This window comes from Pantherophis guttatus, chromosome 1 (genome assembly GCF_059756535.1).
Source record: "Pantherophis guttatus breed Tessera chromosome 1, ASM5975653v1, whole genome shotgun sequence".
NCBI classification, from domain to species: Eukaryota; Metazoa; Chordata; class Lepidosauria; order Squamata; family Colubridae; genus Pantherophis; species Pantherophis guttatus.
This window is the reverse complement of record NC_142063.1, coordinates 201,179,659-201,200,471: the sequence shown is the minus strand read 5'-3', so window position 1 is coordinate 201,200,471 and position 20,813 is coordinate 201,179,659. Positions and strand designations below refer to the sequence as shown.

The following is a 20,813-nucleotide window of genomic DNA, read 5'->3' as shown; positions in this document are numbered from 1 at the left end:
TCTTCAGGATAAGTTAGCACAAAAGATATTTGTTATCAAATAACTCACTCCCAGGAATAAGCAACAAAAGATCTCTCCAATGCTTAAGATCAAGGTTAACAGAATATGTGGTTGTGACTGAGTAAGATCAAATCATGTAAGTTTAAAAACCTTTCCGTTTTTTACATCACTGATACAGAAAGTTGTCAGCTCCTTTTTAAATATTTTGATGGCCTATTAGACTCAGAAAAGTATTTCAAATGAATTAGGTTCATTCTTAAATACCGTTTTTTTTTTTTTGGAGTATAGGACGCACCTTTTCCCCCCCTAAAAGGGGGTGAAAATTTAGGTGCATCTTATACACCGAATATAACCCCGCCCACCCATTGGCCCCCATCCTTTGGCCTCTGCCTCGCAGCAGTTACCACCTTGCAAGCAAATAGCAAGAAAAAACAGCTCCTTTCAGCTTCAGCACAGCCTACTTAGCACAAGTTGATTGGATCAGCCTCCCGATTCTCAGCTGATTTGCTCTCAGCAGTTTTGCACAGGCTCTGCTGCTTGCTGCAAAGAGGTAAATTGCTGGAGCAGATTTTTTTTTTTCCTTGTGCTAATCAAGCTATGCTGAAAACAAAAATGAAAGTAAAGCAGGCTGTTTGCTGTTTGCTGCAATGAGGCAAAATTGCTCAGCGGCAGAGGGAGATTTCTTTTTCTTTTCCTCACCAAAAAAGGTAGGTGTGTCTTATACTCCGAAAAATACAGTATAAGAAGTATATTTCATACATTTTAGTGACTGAACCCATTGGTTTTCCAAAATTGGATATTCTCGTTCTTCCTTTCACAGATTTAATATAGGTTATGCTAACTTTTATTGCACTTTTAATACCATATAACATTAAGTTATTCATTTCCATTTAGCACAATCTCTCTTAAAAAGGTAAAAATTGTGAGCATCGCATACACTGCTAGAACATCTAGCCCAGCAGCCCGTAACCATTTGGGCACCAGGGACCGGTTCCATGCAGAGAAGTTTTTCCGTGGACCAGAAGGGGCATGGTTTCACATGCTGTCTGCATCCCGTGGCGGGGCTTCGCTTGTTTGCAAAGACCAGTTTTGGGAATGCCACGGACTGGTGCCGGTCCATGGACCGGGGATTGGGGACCCCTGTTCTATTCCGTATTATTTAGTTGTATAGTTTACAGTTGTTTAGTAATATACTGTATGTTGCAGTTGTACATGTATCTGTATATTGAAGGCAAGTTGAACTCTGAGGACAATCTTTCAAAAATGTTAAAGGTGCCATTAAAAATCAATTGATTTAAATCCCTGGTTTAGCCCAAGCTTTCCAATAAAGGATCGCCACTATTTTCAGGTTTGGGTTACATCACTTCTAATATGATTCAGAATCAAATTGTAACTGCTTATCTATTTTTAGCTAAGCAAGCCTTGCACCTTTCAAAAGATTAAACAAAAATCCTAGTTTACTATATTTGGGTCCTAACATATGCTAGGATTTCAAAATAGTTACCTAGCTGCTTTTGAAACACACCCAGCGGAAAAATCATAAGTAGTCTCATTCCGGAAAAATGTAGGTATTAAGATAAAAGCTCATTGACATAGCTGAAAATCTGGTAATTAAAGCCAACATCCTCATAAATTTACCACAGTTTGGTCAAAGATGTTCTAGAATCTAGGGACTTAAATCCTACCATAAAAATAACTAATTTGTCTATCCAATAGCAATTAACATACGAATCCCTCTTAGGATATATAGTAATCTTAATGTAGTAAAAGATGCATTGTGGTGATAGAACTCTCAGTCAAAAGGATTATATCTAAATTAATTGTAAGCTAGGGTTGAGTACTACAGTATTGTGTACATGTGGACACATTTATAATGAAAACCATTTATAATTTATGGTTTCATTAGATAAAATGAAAATTTTATTTCATTTTATAATCTGAATCTCAGACTTGTAAACCCATGGTAGTAAGATCAGGATTGGCAACAATGATTTGAATATTAGTGGCATTTTTAGAGCAGTGAGTGTTATTAAGGCTTGTACCTTATGGATATCTGAAAGCCTAGTTCTTTATCAAAGAGTACTAATTGCATACTCTTTAGTACACAATCAGGTTTACGGAAGTGGGGGGTAGGGGATGCTACAGTCAGATACTGAATTATGCCAAGTCTGAAAACCAAAACTCTGTTTACTCCAATGCAACAAAGTTTTGTGTGTCTCAGTCAAAAGAATATCTTTGAATTTATAGCCATAACTTAACAACTTCCTGAACTCAAGTAGCATCTTTATATTGATAAGCTTGCCAGCCATTCTGAAGTCTCATTCTCTAGCAAGACCTTGAGGAAAGGACTGGGTAGGAACAAGATGCTTTACTTAGAAATTAGTGGCTCTAGTCTAGAGAACAAAGCAGATGATCTTGATGCAGACTCTGTTGCCTGGGAAAAGAGGATGATGCTTGCTTCTTTTTTTTTTTTTTTTTAGTCCAAAACAGTCAGATAAGATTCAGAAGCAACTCAGGCAGACTATTTCACTGAACTGTAAGAAAGAGGAGGAGATACAGCATAACCAGACTTGGAGGTTTCCCTTATTAAAACCAGTCTCAATAAAAGTTGCTTTAGCCTTCTGTTGGAGTTGATTTTCTGGTCTGGTCTACCTAGTGGGGCTGGGCAGGGAAGAACGTCCTGCCTACTCTAATGTCAACATGACCATAACAAAAAAGCCAACTTATCTTAGTTGGGGACTGTTTGTTCTACCTTCTTCTCTCTGTCCCCTTCTCCCTTTCCCATACAGATTTCAGGAGAACTGATCATCCAGGTCCTTTACCAATTGTTGGGAAGCACTACGATAGAGGACGCTGTCTAGTAATGCTTAGCTTCAGCTCTTAGTAGTGCTGAGGAGAGATTGAGTTGTCTTTCCAATTGGCTTTGAAAGATGAGAGCAGATAGGGTAACCATTAAAAAAAATCAGATGCAAATTGCCTGTAAAAGGCAATGAAGATCAGCTGGCAGCAAAGAATAATAAGAAAAGAAGAAGAATGAGAAAATTGTCTTCCAGTTTTTACTTCAAAATCACTCCCCTGAAATTTTTCTTTTGCTCAGACAGCTATGCTGCATGGGAAATACAGGGAATCTGTGCTGTTTTTTCTTTTCTTTTCTTCTGTACGTGTGAAAGCCAGTTCAGAGAGAACAGTTTTGAACATTGGGAGTGGAGGAATGAAAGCAATTAAGAAACACCTCTCTAAGCAGCCTTCAGACACAAGTAGAGCTTTGGGGCTGTTTACTCTTGAGTCCTTGAGTCCTTTTATTCTCAAATGATAGAAATAATGCATACTTATTTCAGCAATGTGACTCCATTTTTAATATTCAAAAACTGCGTTCTGAGGAAATCCTGCTTTTTGGGGGGACGGGAATTCTTCATGCTTTCTTAGGAGGGTTTATTTAAGCTATGAAAATCTAAAATATTTATGCTGGTACCCTGTTTCCCCTAAAATAAGACATCCCCTGATAATAAGCCCAATTGGGTTTTTGAGCGCATGCACTAAAATAAGCCCCCCCCCAATAAGCCCTCCCCAAAAATATTTAAATGCATGTGCAGCCAGTCCCCGCCATTTCCTCTGGTTAGGGTTAGGGAGACAGAACTGGAAATCAGGTAAAACGGCAAGAGGAGCTCCGTCTTGCTCAACATGCCCCAAAATAATAAGACATCCCCGAAAATAAGGCCAAGCACTTATTTCGGGGTTCAAAAAAATATAAGACAGGGTCATTTTTGGGGAAACATGGTAATCTCTACTCATGTCATAGCAAGGGGCAGCCCCCAACCAACCTCAGCTGATTTTGGAAAGGTGAGTCAGAGTGAGATTTGGTTAGTGGTTGGGTGGAAAGCCACTAGGGCCAGTGTTTCTCAACATTAACAATTTAAAGATATGTGGACTCCCAAGAGTTCCTAGCCAGCTGGGCTATGCTGGATAAAGAATTCTTGGAAATGAAGTCCACACATTTTATACTTGTCAAGGTTGAGAAATACTGCACTAGGCAATCACATGTTGATAGATGGATTGGAAAGTTGAAAAGTCATCCCAAGAAATGGCAATGGGAATGGGCACAATCCATGCACTGTAGCCAGGAATGTGCCCACATACCTGAAAAGAATTGAATTTGACTTGAAGATGTTTCCCTACTTTTGATTTTGTCTGTCACTATAAATAAAGCAGGGGCCTCCTATGTTGCTTCTTTCTTCCTTTTCTAGAGCAATTTTAAAAAGGGAAATTGAAATAGGCCATGCAAAAAAACCAAGTTCTAGGAACTAAAATAAGCTTGATCTGAGGCAATGTTATTACTTTATGGATTCTCCAATGGGGAAAATACCATGCTGGATATCAAATATGTGCATATAATTTGTATTCCTCTTAGTTTTTTAAAAAAATTAGAACAAATAGATGGATGGATTTAAAAAGGATAATTCAAGAATGAGAATGTCACCAATTCTAAAAGGATTAATATTAAGAATTGGAGCCAGCTCCTCACCTTATCTAAAAACTACAGGTTTATTTTATTGGACAATGCCACAGTTTCCTACAGTGCAACATCTGCCTTGTCTTGTATGGTAATCTTTATCTATAAGATTAACCATCAAAGGCAGTGCAGGGGCTGAAACTGCCATCACTTTCATGGCTACCTGTTTTTCGTCTTATTGAAAACCTTAACAGAGAAATTACCTCAGTCTGAAGGCTGCATTATTTCAAAGCTGTTGTTCAACCTAAAATATGTCTTGGAGAGTTAGAAACATGTTAATGGCCTCTAGGAGTTCTCAGAACATTATAGTGTGGAGGCAAGAATATCAATAAAGCAATGCAGGAAAGAAATGGATTGGGCCTGTTCTAAGCTCTCCTGAGACACTGCCATATATTCTCTGCATACAAAGAAAAGGAATGTTGTTGTGTATCGGCAAGAAGCAGTGTCTAAGCTTATTACGAATCACATTTGTTACAACAAGAATGCAGAATGGACTTTTATGTTAGACTCCAGCAATTTCACTTGCGTATGTACACGTGTGTCTCAGAACCACATGTGACAAACATGTTTCTAAGTCTCATTTACAGCTTCCTTTCATGATGTGTGGACCAAGCAAATTTAAGTAAGAAGCTTATTGTTTTTGTCCCCTGCAAACAGGTTATAACTGCATCTTCCAGAGGTTTAACTCGTCCCTTATGGATCCCTCAGTGCCGTCTATTGAAATACTTTGCAAAGGAGGTGTCTGCATGCTGGTGTAACATTTACATATTAGGACTGTTGGGATTGGTCTATACATATTATAGCTTTGGGCTCAGAAAGAGCTAAGACTTGTGACAAATGTCAAAAATAACAAAAAATGCTTTTTCGAAAGGTTGGTCCTCTAGTGGCAGAAGATGACAAGTAGGTGATGGGCAGCAGGGAAAAGCAGAACTGCTTAACCCCCCCCCTTTTTTCCCCATCTATCTTTACAAAAAAAGAAAAAGAAAAAAATCTAACCTTCAAAAGGAGTACCTTTGGGAGACAGGAAAGAAATGCAGGTCAAAATAGATAAGAAATCAACAGAGGGATAGTATCAAGATCAAGGGAAGTGATAGAACTGCATTATGAAGCCATGCTTGCAATCCGTACTGGTCACCACAATACGAAAAATGCTGAGGTCCTGGAAAGAGTGCAGAGAAGAGCAACAAAATTGATAAGAGGTCTAGCTGTTTCCATGAACCGCTAAAGGAACTTTGCTTAACAAAGAGAAGTGTGAGGAGAGACATAGCTGTCTTCCAATAGGACTCCCACAGGGAAGAGGGCATTGATTTATTCTCCATAGCATTTGAGGGGAGGACAAGAAGCAATGGGTAGAAACTGGTCAGAGGGAGATCAAACCTGGAAACAAGGAGGAATTTCCTGACAAGAATTATTAAGCTTACCTCCTGGAGCTGTGGGTGCTCCGTTTGCTGGAGGTTTTCAAGAAAAGATTGGACAACCATTTATCTGAGATAGTTTGAGGACTCCTGCCTTGGGCATGGGGTTGGATGAGGAGACTTCCAAGGTCCCTTCCAACTCTGTTCAGCAGGCCTAGAGAAGACTGATTGCTGTTGGGGCAGTAGCTGTCAGAGACATTTCTCAGGCATGCCCCAGCTATGAAGAAGATTTCCAGATACAAAGGGAAAATGCATTTTCTCCTGCACACTCACTCTTGATGGTTTTAAAAATAACAGTTGGGTTTTCACAATCCTAAAGCTAGATATTTGGTGTTAGTGAGTGAAATGCAAATGGCCAATATTTAGTAGATATAGAAGATACTATAATTCAAAATTTCAGTTCTGCAGAATTCTTCCTTAATCAGGACATGGAGGTGGAACAGAACAGAAATGCTAACATCTTCAGAAAGCTTACTTTGTTTTTATGTTACTTAGTTATTGGCCAAAGCACCTGGGAAATGTTTAATTCTTACTCTGCCACTAACATATCCTGCTCGTGGTCTGGAAGGCCAAGGCAATGTGGTGCTAAAGATGGTAAAAAGAAATGTGAACGACATTTGAATAAATCTAAGTAATTCTTTATAAACTAGTGAGAGAGAGTGAAATTCTTCGGTTTCCCACTTCTCTGAAATCAAATTGCTGTGCTCAAACTTAGGCACATTAAGGAAAATAATTCACCAAAAAACTTAGGACTAACCAACCTATTTTTTTTTTTCAAAATTAAAACAATCCTGCAATTATCATTCGTTCACAAAAGGTAATCCTTGCATCCATTTAGCAGAAGGCACCTGGAATGATAATTCTCCTCTTTAGCTGGCCAGGATGTTAGTTGAGCCCAACTTGTACAATTGGCTTGAATTATTTTTTTATTAGGAGTCTTAGTTGCATTGTATTGTTAAAGTGTGTTTAATTATTATTGGGCTTGTGGGTCATAGATATAATAGTAAATGTTGTTATTTTTATTTTTGTGTTGTGTTGGTGGGGTGTTATGTGTTGTTAGTAATCATATGTTAGTGTGGTGACATGGGTTGCCATATTAATCATCTAAATTATTGAAGTTCTGAGCTAGTGTTTCCCCATGAGATCCTTACATTAATCACAGAAACACACTGGTCCTGTTTATTCACCCTTTTGTTCCTCTCTGCCTCAGACAGGTTCCTGATTCTAATCCTGCTGTGTCTGGCAGGATGTAAGAGTTTTACAGAATCAAGGATGCATCCTATGAGAAATGAGACCCTGTAATTGTACTCAAAGACAAAATAGTTTACACGGACTTTGGGTAGTTTCTTGCCATGCTGATGGCCTCTTTTATTGGATTTCTTTCATTTTGGAACCATAATCTCCTCATCGGTATTACTTATTGCTCTGTGTCCAAACTGTTGAACAAACGGAAATGAAACTGTTTTGGATGGAGAGCTTTTATTAAGAAAAAAGTATATAAACATTCAGAAAAACTAGTGAGGTCCAACTGTATACAGCACCCGCTACCCTCTTTTATGAATTGAAAAGACACACATATGTGGCAAGTTAATTACATTTAGTGTTCTCCCTGAGCCTAGCTTGTCTCAGGATCTGGAATTTTTAATAACTAGACCATTGTGCAGATAGTTTTTAATAAAGTGCAGACAGATTAAATTTCAGGCTATGTCACAATGCTGCTCACCTAAAAGTCCATGTGCTGGAAACTAATTACCGCTCAAGCAGAAACTGATAGTAGCCTTGTTTTGCATCCAGGCAAAAACAATAAATAGCTCCCCGTATTTGTATGTGTTCTTTTTTTTAAAAAAAAAAATTACAAATGACCTGATTTTAAAAAGATAATCTAATATGCCTTGATGTTTATCGTAGCCTAAAGTGTGTTTTGTTGGGCTTCTTGGTCTTACTAATCAGATTTACCTGCCTCTATAATGTGATTTCTTTCAATTATCTTCTTTCTAGCTCTGGGCTGTTTATGCTAGAAAACATAGTAGTTTGTTCTTTTTGGTGGGTTAGAGAGTGAAGCTGGCTTTCTTCCTTGTTCAGTTTTCTTTCACCCTGATAGAGAGGGGCGGCATAGGATTTTTTTTTAAAGGGCAAGAACATCCTGCTTCATGTTTTCATCCAGAATTTATGTGGAGGTAGAACAGGGGTGGATTCTACTTACCTTTACTATCGGTTTGCTGCAGGGCTGCGCGCACGTGGTTGCTTCACTTGCGTGTGTGCGCGCTCTTCTGCGCATGCGCAGAAGCGTTTTGGTGGGGTCGGTGGGCGGGCCTCCCACCAGTTTTACTACTGTTTCTATAGAACCGGTGTGAACTGGGGGCAACCCACCACTGAGGTAGCAGAACACAGTTCTGGTTCTCTACCTGTGTGGGTTGGAATCCTTGCATAGGTCTCCAGCAAGACATAGACTTCATAAGCTTTTCTGTCTCTTGATACTTATTGGTTTGTCTGGCTTTATATATTACAACTGTGTTTCCCCGAAAATAAGACCGGGTCTTATATTAATTTTTGCTCCGAAAGACACATTAGGGCTTATTTTCTGGTTAGGGCTTAGTTTTGGGGAAATACGGTACTAAATGTGTCTGTCTGTCTGACAATCTTAACTGGGGCTTATTTTGGGGGGTAGGGCTTATATTACGAGCATCCTGAAAAATTATGCTAGGGCTTATTTTCCAGTTGGGTCTTATTTTCCAGAAAACATAGTAGCCACTCAGGTTTCTCAGAAGCGTCAGAAAAATAAAACTAAAGCAACTCTTGATATTAAAGTCAACAGTGAATACAATTAAAAGCATATTTGAAAAGGTATCTTTAGGGTCTTTTTTTTTTTGAAAAAAGAAAAGCCCCTAACTCAGCAGGAGTTGTGAACACCTGGGGGGAGTCTGTGGAGAGTGTTTCTAGCTGAGTCACAACAAGGCAGGGCTGTGACAACTGTTAGTGAACGTCTCCAAATCTATTTTGAATATTTCAGATTTTAAATGCTAATTTAAGATGCATCAAAGTATAATTAACATTTGTGCCAGAAGATATGGAAAAAAAAAACACTGGCTTTAAAAAGGGATTAGAGGAGGCTAGAGCTGCAAGCACTTGTTCCCATAGCCAAGTGGGGCCTCTGGTTTCGGAAGAAAGAAATCTTTTTAACTGAGAATGAACAATGAGAGAAGGCTGTTAGCTTTATATTTTGCTTTTAAGTATCATGGAGACATCAGGCTGGTTCATAATTGTGATCTAGGTACCTATTCAACGGGGCTTCTCCTATTGTGCCAGATATTGCCTCTGCCATCTGTAAAAGCCTTCCTTCTTTTATCCTCATTATAATCAGGGTCTTGGCAAGGGATTATTTTATGCAAAGCATGAATCAGTGGTGCTAAAGGTTTAGCGTCTCATAGGCCACTGCGTCACAGTTTCATTAGAAAGTTGGCCTTATGTTGCTAAAATTAGCCAGATTGTAGAAATGATTCTTTCACTTCTCCTTGTTTTAAGGAGACCCATAATGCTTTCCCTTGGTTTGCTCTTTGGAGCAGGAGCAGGAGTGAATGGGTGTGCTGGAGGAAAAAAAGGAGAGCAGACCTTACAAGTATATTTCCATTTACAGCTCAGATTTTCAGACAGAAGCCTGCTTTCAGGTGAGCATGTGGTGGGCTTTGCTACCTTTAGCTGATCTCCAAAATGAGAAATGTCTCCATTCATACGTGATGGCTGTTTGAAGGCCCATATTTAATTCTAGTGATGGCTTCCGACAGCAAAGTTCAAAGAATGCACAGTCCTTTCAGTGGTCATTTACACTTTTCATGTAAGTTGAGGCTTATTTTTTTTTAAATGTACAATAATAGTGTTCATTAGTTTGCCAGGTGTGTTAGCAAAGTAAGGTTCTAGGCATATTTTCCTTATGGAAAAGTTCTTTCTGTATTCATGGAAACATCTGTTTCTAACCTGTTTTCGTAAAAATTTCCAGGGAATTAGTTTATAGCCTTGTGAACAGATGAGTTGTAATATGCTGTGTTGAATACTGTTATGTAAATGAAACTTGCTTCATTAGTAACCAATGCCTTTGAGATTAAGGTGAAACCATTTTATTTTCAGAGACCCATGCTTGTTTTCTTGGGACAAATTCAAAATGGCATCCAAACTGGTAGTTGCCCAACTGATCAACCCAGAAGAGTCTTTCAGGAACCCTTCTTGAAGTCAGCATTGGGTAGCAAAGCACTTTACTGTGGAGCCAAGTGGTTTCCAAATATGACCAGATAGTCCTCGACTTAAAGCAGTTCATTTAGTGACCTATCAAAGTTACAACGGCACTGAAAAAAAGTGATTTAACAACCATTTTTGAAGTATCCCCATGATCATGTGATCAAAATCCAGATGCTTGGCAACCTTTTTTGCAATGTTCTAACAAGCAAAGTCAATGGGGGAAGCCAGAGTGGGGAGTCTGTCACCTTTGTGTTGGTCGTCCTCCTCTTCTCTTTCCTTCCACTTTTCCCAGCATTAGAGCCGTCGTTGCCAGAAAGCTGGATTTTTGCATAATGCATCCAGAATAAGATAATTCGAGCCAGAATAAGATAATTTGAATCTCAAGTAAGAACTGTTAGCAGTCTGAGAATAGGTTAATTTATGTATATATTCAATGTGTATCTGTTGCAATCAAAAGTTCCTTAGTGATTCATCTTAGTCTAAGAATAACAATCCTTCCTAAAGGCAGGATCCAAATTTTTTTTGGCCTTTATTTGTTGTCTAGCCTCATTGTAGACCTACAGTCATGCTTTTTATTGTCCTGACTTCTTACTGCCTTGACTTGTCATATAGTCTGACTTACTGCTGAAGCCTTGACTTTTGAACGAGCTACTTAGACCATGGATAGAAATGCTTTCCCTGCACCACAATATTAAACGTGCAGGATCAAAACTGAAAGAAGGAAATATCTGTCAGAAAATGCTCTGTGGATATTATTGACACGAGATATGATGATGATCACCGCTTTCGATGGATACATAGTGAGATTAGCAGGTTGGCTAACCATCCTGATCTCTATAAATCCTGATGGCTGATGTTTTCTCTTCTGAATCATAGCATAACTGTAACTTTCAGATACAGGGAAATGTTAGTGAAGAAAGGCTGTTGCCCTTCATTTCCTTTCATGCTTTTGATTACAGGTTGTCCTCGAATTATGAACACATTTGGGACCAGAATTTCTGTTGCTAAGCAAGGCAGATGTTAAGTGAGTCATGCCTGATTTTATAACATGTTATAACATGTTTGCCACAGTTATTAAACAAATCACTGCATTCTTTATGTAAATCATGTGGTTGTTAAGCAAAACTGACTTCCCCCCCATTGACTTTGCTTGTCAGAAGCCAGCTGGGAAGATTGTAAATGGCAGTTGCATGACCCCATGACGTTTCAACCGTTGTAAATACATACTTTGACCAAGTGCCCACATTTTGATCACATCACTATGGGAATGCTGTGATGGTTATAAGTACAAGAATTGGTGGTAAGTCACTTTTTCAGTGCTGCTGTAACTTTGAACAGTCGCTGAACAAATGGTTGTAAATTGAGAAGACTACCTGTATTCCAAATGTACCAGGGGTGAAATTAAAAAATCTCCCCTACCGGTTCTGTGGGTGTGGACTTGTTGGGGGAGGTCATGTGACCGGGTGGTCGTGGCCAATTCGACATCACTCACATCAAGGGACTCACCGGCCTCTCCCCTCCCAACCACTTCTTGTCATGAATGGCAGGAAAATGGGGAGGGGAATATTCCTGCTACCATCCTTCCCTCAGTCTGTGCTGAGATTGAGGAATGGATGACAGGCAGGAAAATCCCCTTCCCCATTTTCCTGCCTTTCATGAAAACGGCTCCATTCCAGCTGCTCCACCCCCCCCGTCCCCCTCCCTCCTGGGGACTACCTTAAAAGGGACAGGCTGCAGCAGCTCCATTGTGAATGGAGGGAGAAGAGTTAGCATTCTTTCTGCTGCATTTAACTGTTGTGGCCCGCCAGCGGCCTGCGCGGATCGTGGCTGATCCCGACGAGGAGGTGGTGTGGTGTCACGCCAGCAGCCGGTGCAGCCGGCACTCACGTCGGACAGCGAGGAGGCTGAAGAGGATGTGGTGCCAGAGGCATAGACTCAGCCAGGGCCTTCAGAACCTCCAGAGGTTCCTTCAAGTGGAGAGAGCGAAGTGGAGGAGCCTCTCCTCAATGCTCGGGCACGCAGGGCTGCCAAAACGCAGGAGTGGCTACTCAGGAGGAGGAGGTCTCCTCGAGAGTAAGGCTTGAGGATAATTGGCCACTCCCTTAGCCTATTTAAGTCACATGCCGTTAGTAAGTTTCTTGCTAGAAACAACTTGTAATTATCAACAGAGCATTTTTGGAAAAGTCTTATCTTGCTTTCTGGGCTGGTTGCCAACCTTTGCTGGACTTTGGTTTATTCTTGCTACTTAATAAATTTGTGTGTCTATATCCTCGGGAATCCCGAGCTGGGGCAGAACATTTAACATTGAATTCTATGGCAGAGAGAATGCTAACTTTTCTCCCTCCATTCACAAAGGAGCTACTGCTCCCTTTATGGTTCCCTCCTGGCCCCTTCCCTCCTGGAGACTACCTTAAAGGAACAGGCTGCAGCAGCTCCGTTGTAAATGGAGGGAGAAAAGTTAGCATTCTCTCTGCTGCATTTAACATTGAATTTTGTGGACTATCAAGCGGCTGGAAGAGATGAGCGGCGACCGGCCAGGTGTGGGTGGGGCCAAGGACGGGTAACTACTACCAGTTCCGCAAACTGATTCCCATAATTTATTATTTATTTATTGGTTCGATTTATATGCCGCCCTTTCTCCGGAGACTCAGGGCGGCTTACAATGCATTAAGCAATAACCTTCATACTTTTGTATATACCTGCTTAGTAGGGCCCCCCCTAAGCGGTGTTCTTTTTTATACAAAGTCAGCTTATTGCCCCCACAATCCGGGTCCTCATTTTACCTACCTCGAAAGGATGGAAGGCTGAGTCAACCTTGAGCCTGGTGAGATTTGAACTTGCAGTAATTGCAGGCAGCTGGTGCTACTTTAACAGCACTTAGTCAGCTGTGCCACCAGTCCAAACTGGTAGGATTTCACCCCTGAAATGTACTGTATCTAGATGGCCACTGCATGATTGAATACTGAACTATCCTAGATAGACCCTTAGTCTATTTTCTCCATTAACCATTGCCCTCCAAATGTTTGGTTTACAAACAAACCTAACTAGCATGAGCCAAAGTGCCTCAAATTAGGAAAGTGATCTAGAGAACACCTGGTTGAGGAAAACTAATTTAGGATAACAGTGCTCAGCTATCCAGACACAATATTTTGCCTTTATTTACGTGTTTTAACATTTTACTATCCTTGATTGTCATATTGTCAGCTGTTTTCAAAGAGCTCTCTGAATCCCATTGTTTACATATCACATGACACTTTGGGAAGGAGGCTGCCCATTCATTTAATTTAGAAATATAATTTTGGAACTCCCTACAATATCTGAATTGTTTGACCATCTGACTGCTCACTCTTGGTTCCAGATCATTTATAAAGGTTGTATTGATCCCTGGATCATCTCACTCCATATTTTTTCCAAGGTGAAATCCTTTTTTAAAATCATTACGGAACGAGCTTTTTTTTTTTTTTTTTTTATAAATTTGATTTATATGCCGCCCTTCTCCGGAGACTCAGGGTGGCTTACAATGCGTTAAGCAATAGCCTTCATACTTTTGTATATTTTATACAAAGTCAGCTTATTGCCCCCGCAAACTGGGTCCTCAATTTACCTACCTTAGAAAGGATGGAAGGCTGAGTCAACCTTGAGCCTGGTGAGATTCGAACCTGCAGAAATTGCAGGCAGCTGGTGTTAATCACAATGCTATCAGTCTGCTGAGCCACCAGGCCCTTGATTAAATAGTGTGTGATACATCTTTTTCTTACTGCACCATGTATCAGGAAAATATGGCTGAAAATAATTGAGGGTTGTGGTGGTGAAGAGAGAGAGATTCAATTTGGTCTTTTCTTTCAGCTTTTGTATGTTGATTTATGACTATTAGTCATCTTGGCTATATGATATTTGCTATAATGTCAGAAGCTTTATGCTTCTGAATATCTGTTGCTGGGAAACACGAACAGGAGAAGTTATACAATTGTGTCATGCTGTAGCCTTTTCAGAGTCGAGGGTGCTGGACCAACGAGGTCTTTGCTATGATTAATCTCATTCTTCTTTTATGTCCTCTTATTATGTACTTCTTCATCTTGAAGTTTACAGAGGTGTGCCCATAAACATAGCCTCCACCTCCAAAGATATAGGCTCTCTTTTATTACGGTCCAGCCTTCCTAAAGAGTGGCAAAGTGCGCATGCAGGAGATGAAAGCCTGCAATTAATAGGAGAAAGTTCAAAGCATGTAGAGGTTCATGCTATGATGTCCTTTTAATAGCCACATTGTAAGTTGACTCAGCTCCCAGACTGTTTGTTATTTAATAGCTGTGTCTAAGCCACAGGGCTTCCTTTGAACAGGCTTTCAAGTTTATATGAAATGCTGGCCTACTTGTCACGTTCCAATAAATTATACAAGATTTGTCTTGAAAAACAGCTGCAAAATGGCTCTGCAAAAAGCAGCCACAATTCTCACGAGCTTTACCCAGCTTCGCCTACGACTCACACAGAACCATCTCCTCTCCTCTCCCTCACTGTCCAGAAAACTGAAAAGATTGGAAAACACTGTTTTAGGATGCCATTTTTATGAGGATTTCGAAGAAAAATTCATTTTATCTACTTCAAATTGAGATTTGCTTTCTCTTCCCAATTATGAATGGTGTCTTCACAAAAACCCTTAAGTTCATTAGAAAGAACAAGTGGTATGGTGATTACTTCATTTTGCTTTGAATTTAAAGTACTGTATAATACTATCACTTATAACTCTTCTCTGTACACTTGAAATGGAAAGCTTGCAGGATTTGGAACCTCACTTTTATTAATGGAGCCACAGGATGTGCTGAGGGTTTGATTTGACGTGGGAGAACCAAAGTACCACAGTGGGAAAGATGAAGGTGATCATAGAAGAGCTGGTGTTTTTGCTTTTTTAGGACTGAGAGCAGTGTTTCTTGTGTTTTAAAACTAATTGCAGCTGGTTTCAGGCCATACGCTAATTTTTTTAGTGTGTTTCTTAGTTCAAAAAACTCACACTATTTCCAATTTTCAGGCATCCATAATTAGAAGAGGCCCTGGAGGCTGCAAAAATGAGGTTTGGTGGACATTTATGGCATGAAAAGTTCTTCTCTTATAGCTAAAAAGCTGACTTGAGGGCTGTTAAAGAGCGGATAACTATTTAGCAACGTCTGATACTTGCAATTACTTATTAGACCTGGGAGATGGATTGTACACACCTGAAAAGCAATCTTTACAGTCTGGAAAAATACTCAACAGTCATATCTTAGGGTCATGGTCAATAATAAATAGTATCTTTTCCCCCTTAATTGCTTCTTTAAATTGCTCTTGCTGATATGTTTAAGATGAGACTGGAGTCAGTTCCCTACTTCTACTTTTTATTTGTTGCAGACTTGTATGTGCTTGTCTGTGGTAATAGGAATTTCTACATTTTTATTTATTTTTGTTAAAAGAAAATGTGACATGGCTCAGACTGAAAATACTACCACAAGAAATAAGGAAAAAATCAAACAGAGGAGACAATTGGAGAACTTTTTAAAAAACCAGTCTGATCTGGTTTTGAAATCTGACAAGTGAGGAAAGATACAGTATCACAAGGACTTTCTGTGATTCTCAGAATTTGTTAGACAACTTAGTGCAAAATGCCATTTTAGGACTTTTTATCCAGGGGTGGGCTTCAAAAGTTTTAACAAGGGGTTCTCTGCCTGGTTGCTGGGTGAGCGTGGCCATGGTGGGTGTGGCCTAGTCGGCCTCCTGCACCATAGTGGAGGGGGCGGTTTTGCCCTCCCCGGGCTCCAGAGGCTGTTTTTGAGCCTCCGGGAGGGCGAAAATGGCTTCTGGAGGCTCTGGAGGCCCTCTGGAGGCTGGAAACGCGCCCATTTCCCTGCCTTCCCAAACTTGTGGTAGACCCATTTTTTGCCCTCCCCAAGCCTCCGGACGCGCCTTGCACTTACTGCATCCAAAATGGGCCACGTGGGGACTCCTGGGAGGGAAGGGGTGGGTGGGGCCAGCCAGGAGTGGGATTTGGGGGTTCTCTGAACTGCACAGAATCTTAGCTAGAGGTTCTCCCGAACCCCTGCGAACCCCCAGCAGCCCACCCCTGTTTTTATACATTTATTCAAACAACCAGGCCTAAAATCAAGCACATGACTTATTTTTGCTCTTCTCGGTAATCTTTCAAGATTTGCCTAGGAACCAACATGCTTTAAGCAGTGTAAATACTGCCAGATCCAATTCAGGCTTATCAGCCCCCATTGTTCTTTATTAAAATCATGCTCTCTGGATTATATTGGCCTACATTGTACTATCTACAGAAGAAAGATGGGGAAGGAGAGCTGGGCTAATCTTTCATACTGTGGAACCTTAAAGCTGTCGGTCTCACTGCTCCCTAACAAACATCTGTAAAAGGGGGGAGGGGGAAATCAATAGAAAATATTTATTAGCCAAATTGAAGATGTACAGATGCAGAACAAAAGCATCTTCATCGGGCAAGACGATTGAAAGCCAGAAGGAGAAGAAGAAGAAGAAAAAATGTTAGAGCCATGTCTGTACCATATTCATTTCTTGGATGGGAGAAGAGAGAGGCTCCAGACATGTAAATCACTTTAAAACTTAGGTTAATTAAGCAGCAGGAAAGTAATTCGCAGAGAAAGAAACAGAGGGTATATTGGCAATGCGCTATTTACTAGATTGGTGCTAGGATGGCTGTTCTTTATACTGACATCCATATTTCCTTTCTGTAAGAAAAATAGCAATGGAGAGATAGGTGCAATTTTGAAAAATACAACAAAGCCATAGGGTAATTATTAAATAACAGTTTTCCCTTTTTAGTGCATTAATTAACATTTCAGTTTTCTATAGGCAGTTCACTTATTTGTGGAGAAAATTAGACATACAGTAGCTAAATGTAACATATAATTTGAATGCTGTTGCTGTATATAAACCAACATAATTGGTTTAGTGAAGGTGCTAGTTTACTAATAGTGGAGTCAACCTGAACGTGGTCATTATGTCTGCAATCAAATAGCTTACCAATGGTTCTTTTCTTTACAAAGTGTATAATTTTATAAAACATAAAAAAATTCTAACTACTGGCTCCTACATTACACTGTTATTGAGTTTTATTAAGTGAATCATCTGCATTTTGAGAGGGGAAAAATGACTATTTCTAAGCCTTTTATTTCCCCAGGGAAGCTCGTAACTTTTCAGCTACAGCGTTCAAGTAATAAAAGGACTCCTAGCAAATCCAGAGTAAAATTTCATTTTGCAGTGGATGATTTGTTTGGTGGCAGAAAAGCGTTTAAGCCAGATGTGCATGCATGACCCTCACAGAGAAAGAGTATCTCTAAATATTGTTGAGAGCCTAGAAGGAGTGTTGATCCCCGGTGGCATAATAAACATTGGTCATAGTCTAGGCTCGCATATGAAATTTGTACTTATTTTTTTATATCCCACCTTTATTATTTTTACTAATAACTCAAGGTGGCGAACATGTCCAACACACCTTCCTCCTCCTATTTTCCTCACAACCACAACCTTGTGAAGTGGGTTGGGTTGAGAGAGAGAACAACTGGCCCAAGGTCACCCAACTGGCTTTCATGGCTAAAGAGGGACTTGAACTCACAATCTCCCACCTTCTGGCCTGGTGCCTTAGCCATTAGACTAAACTGGCTCTCAATTAATAAATTACATGGGCATTTGGTCTCTCTTGTTGCCTGCAAGACAAATGTAAAATGCTATGTGCTAACCCTAACCTTTCAATGCAGTGTGTTTTATCTATGTCTTATGTGACTTCATAAACATCAGTAATGGAGGGTGAAGCTGGAGATAACACCATTCCTCAGGAAACACAATGGCCCTTAAGAATGATGTGGCACCCATTGCCATCTCTGTGCTTCTCCTTCCTTCAAAGTAGACTGGTTGGGTACCTTCATGTGGACTGTTTTCTGGGTCTGTGAAGCAGCATTTTTTTCCACATGAAGCATATGAATTCTCTCTTGCCCACTAAGTGCATAGCTTGTTCCCACTTGATCCAAAGGGAATTTTAAACTGGAGTTCTACTTCAAAAATTGTCATTATCCAGCTGGTCATGGGTTAGAATATGGGCCATGCACAAGCATAACATGCTAGTTATTGGATCGCATTCCCTGACCAGCTTTTTCTATTTGATTTTTCTTATTTCCAGGTTATTTCCCGACAGAACCCAGCAATCAGTTTCTTCCAGGGCCGGATGCCAAAGCCAACATCACTCTGTGGCCTTACCTTTATGAGAGGAGAGAGTCTGTCAGCTGCGAGAACACAGAACAACAGAGTGAAATTGAGGCTCCTGAGCAAAGGGGAGAAGGGGAATCCATCCTTAGAAAATCTCTGGACACATTCTACAGGACTTTGTGCCAGAAGAAGCCATCTGGAGGGAGTCCAAGATATGAATCAACTTCACAGTGTCTGTCCCTTAAGACTGCAGATCTTGCAGGCAAAGAGGGAATGAAATTTATAGTGAAGAATCTCCAAATCGCTCAAATGGTTTTGAACAGAGAGGAGAATAAAATCTTTCCTCAGCCTCCCTGCAACCACTTCTGCCTTTTGACTCCCATCAGTGCCGATGCTAGTTCAGAGAAAGGAAAAGCAATCCCTGGACTCTCGGACGATGTCTTTCGATTTATCTTAAAACAGAATTGATGCTGAAATGATGCTGAGCCTGAGCGTATTTCTCAAACCTAAGAATTGATAAGATTTCTTTAGCAAGGGAATGAATTGTTAATAACAACTTGATAGAACCAAGAATATAAAGAAGGTGCATGATTGAACTGCAAAATGCCATAAAGCAATTGCTTTTAATTATTCCTCATGTCAGTGATTGGAAAGTACATTTTCTATGTGCAAAAAAAGCTTGAGACTCAGACTTGATTAGATCCAATATTAATAATTCCCTTTCTTCTAAGAATAGAACTGTATTTGAAAATGTTCTGTTTGAAAACTAATAGGCTTTCAGGTTAAAATATAAACCTAGAAATAATTGCTTCTACTTCTAAATGAATTCATGAGAGGAGATAAGCTTTGCAAAGAATAGTGTTGTCCTAATGGAGAAACCAGCAATATACTGTATAGCCTATTGATTCAGTTCCTTATGATCCTAAATGTATTCCTTCATATATTATCCTATGTTGCTTGGGACTAATAGGAGTCGAAATTCACATCTACAAGGTGACAGGTTGCTCTCCTTGTGCTAATAGATTAATCTGCTAACCTCCCCATCTTGGAACGCTTCATCTTTTGTAATTTTATAATATTGTTTTATATATATTTAAAATTTTCAATCTTAAATTATTCTGTTTTTAATGCTTAACTTTATTGATTAAATTGTACACTGCCTAGAGCTCCTCTCTAAGGGAGATGGGCAGTTAAGAAGCTAATTCATATTTTGGAATGTATGCATAGAAAAAGGTTTCTCTTCTCCCCCTGAAAGAATAATTGATCTTGCTATTTTAAAATTTGCTGCTTGAATACTGAATTCTGTGTTTCAGGCATGCATCAGGTAACATGATATAAATGGAAAGTATTACACTCCCTTTTCTTTTTCATACCTTGCAGACAGTGTAAATATACTGATGAACCACACGATGTAAGATCCAAGGAATGGCCCATGGAAGGCTGCTTCTATGTATTTTTATGTATAAGATCTTGTTGAATCCGATGCATTCAAGAACCTCTCATTAAAAGGAACCCAAAAGCTTAGACGATCACCTTTTCCACTGATACAGTTCCACTGAATGGCCTACACTAGGCTTTTGGCCCTTTCTTCTTCAACAACTTTGTTGATAAAATTAGCTCTAAATTAGAACCTATGACAAGTTTAAAATGGATATAGAAAAATTATTTCTATAGTTACGTTTCAGATAATATGCAGAACAGGAAATGTAAAATTGCTTCTATTACAAAACAGAATTACAAAATTGCTTCTTATATTTGCTTATATTAAGAGTCCATAATATTATGCTGGAGCTGATGCAGTTTGTCCTTTTGGTCTCAAACAGAGGACCAATGTAGTGTTTGTATCTAAAGGGAAAATTGCATTTTCCATTCAGGAATGTACTGCATAAACTTATTTATCACACTAGTAATAACTGAGCCAATCATTGGAAATCATGAGACTTCTCTCAGTGGTTCATACTTGAAAGTATTGGATAGTATCCTGGCAAAACAATATATGGAACAACACAAGCAAAAGTGAAGTCCATCCATTGGGATTCTTTTGAAAAAAACATAATTTCCTTTTTAAAAATTACATAACAAACCAATGCATTATATTTTTATTAGTTATTCAAATATCTTTCTAGAGATCTAATAAAAAATAGGAACCTCACATAGAGTTTTATGAAGGTAAAATCTGTGATTATATAAACCGGTGGTTCTTTTCCTTCATAGACAAAACTTAAATTACAAAATGTGTGAGTTGATTTGGATTCTGCTAAAGTTCTAAGGCAGGGATGTCAAACTCAAGGCCCGCAGGCTGGATCTGGCTGGCAAGGTGCTTAAATCCAGCCCAAAGGGCCAGCTTGGAAATATCAAAAAACTGGCCCACGGTGCCTCTACCGGACAAAATGGGCCGCATGCACACACCCCTGGCCTGTTTTTGGCTGGCAGAGTGCTGCTGGAGCTGGGGAGGATGA

The 20,813-nt window shown here is 39.7% G+C and overlaps 1 protein-coding gene across 3 annotated transcripts in view; it reads left to right on the top strand.

Annotated features, from left to right (window-relative positions):
- The window catches only part of SHLD1 (shieldin complex subunit 1), an 82,439-nt gene extending 62,561 nt beyond the window's left edge, over positions 1 to 19,878 (top strand). For all 3 annotated transcript variants that reach the window (XM_087882330.1, XM_087882331.1, XM_034432324.2), the window contains exon 3: positions 18,329 to 19,878. In XM_087882330.1, the coding sequence (XP_087738456.1) occupies positions 18,329 to 18,822 (494 nt within the window). In that variant the 3' untranslated portion in view covers positions 18,823 to 19,878. The remainder of the gene's footprint in view (positions 1 to 18,328) is intronic.
- Positions 19,879 to 20,813: the final 935 nt, after the last annotated feature.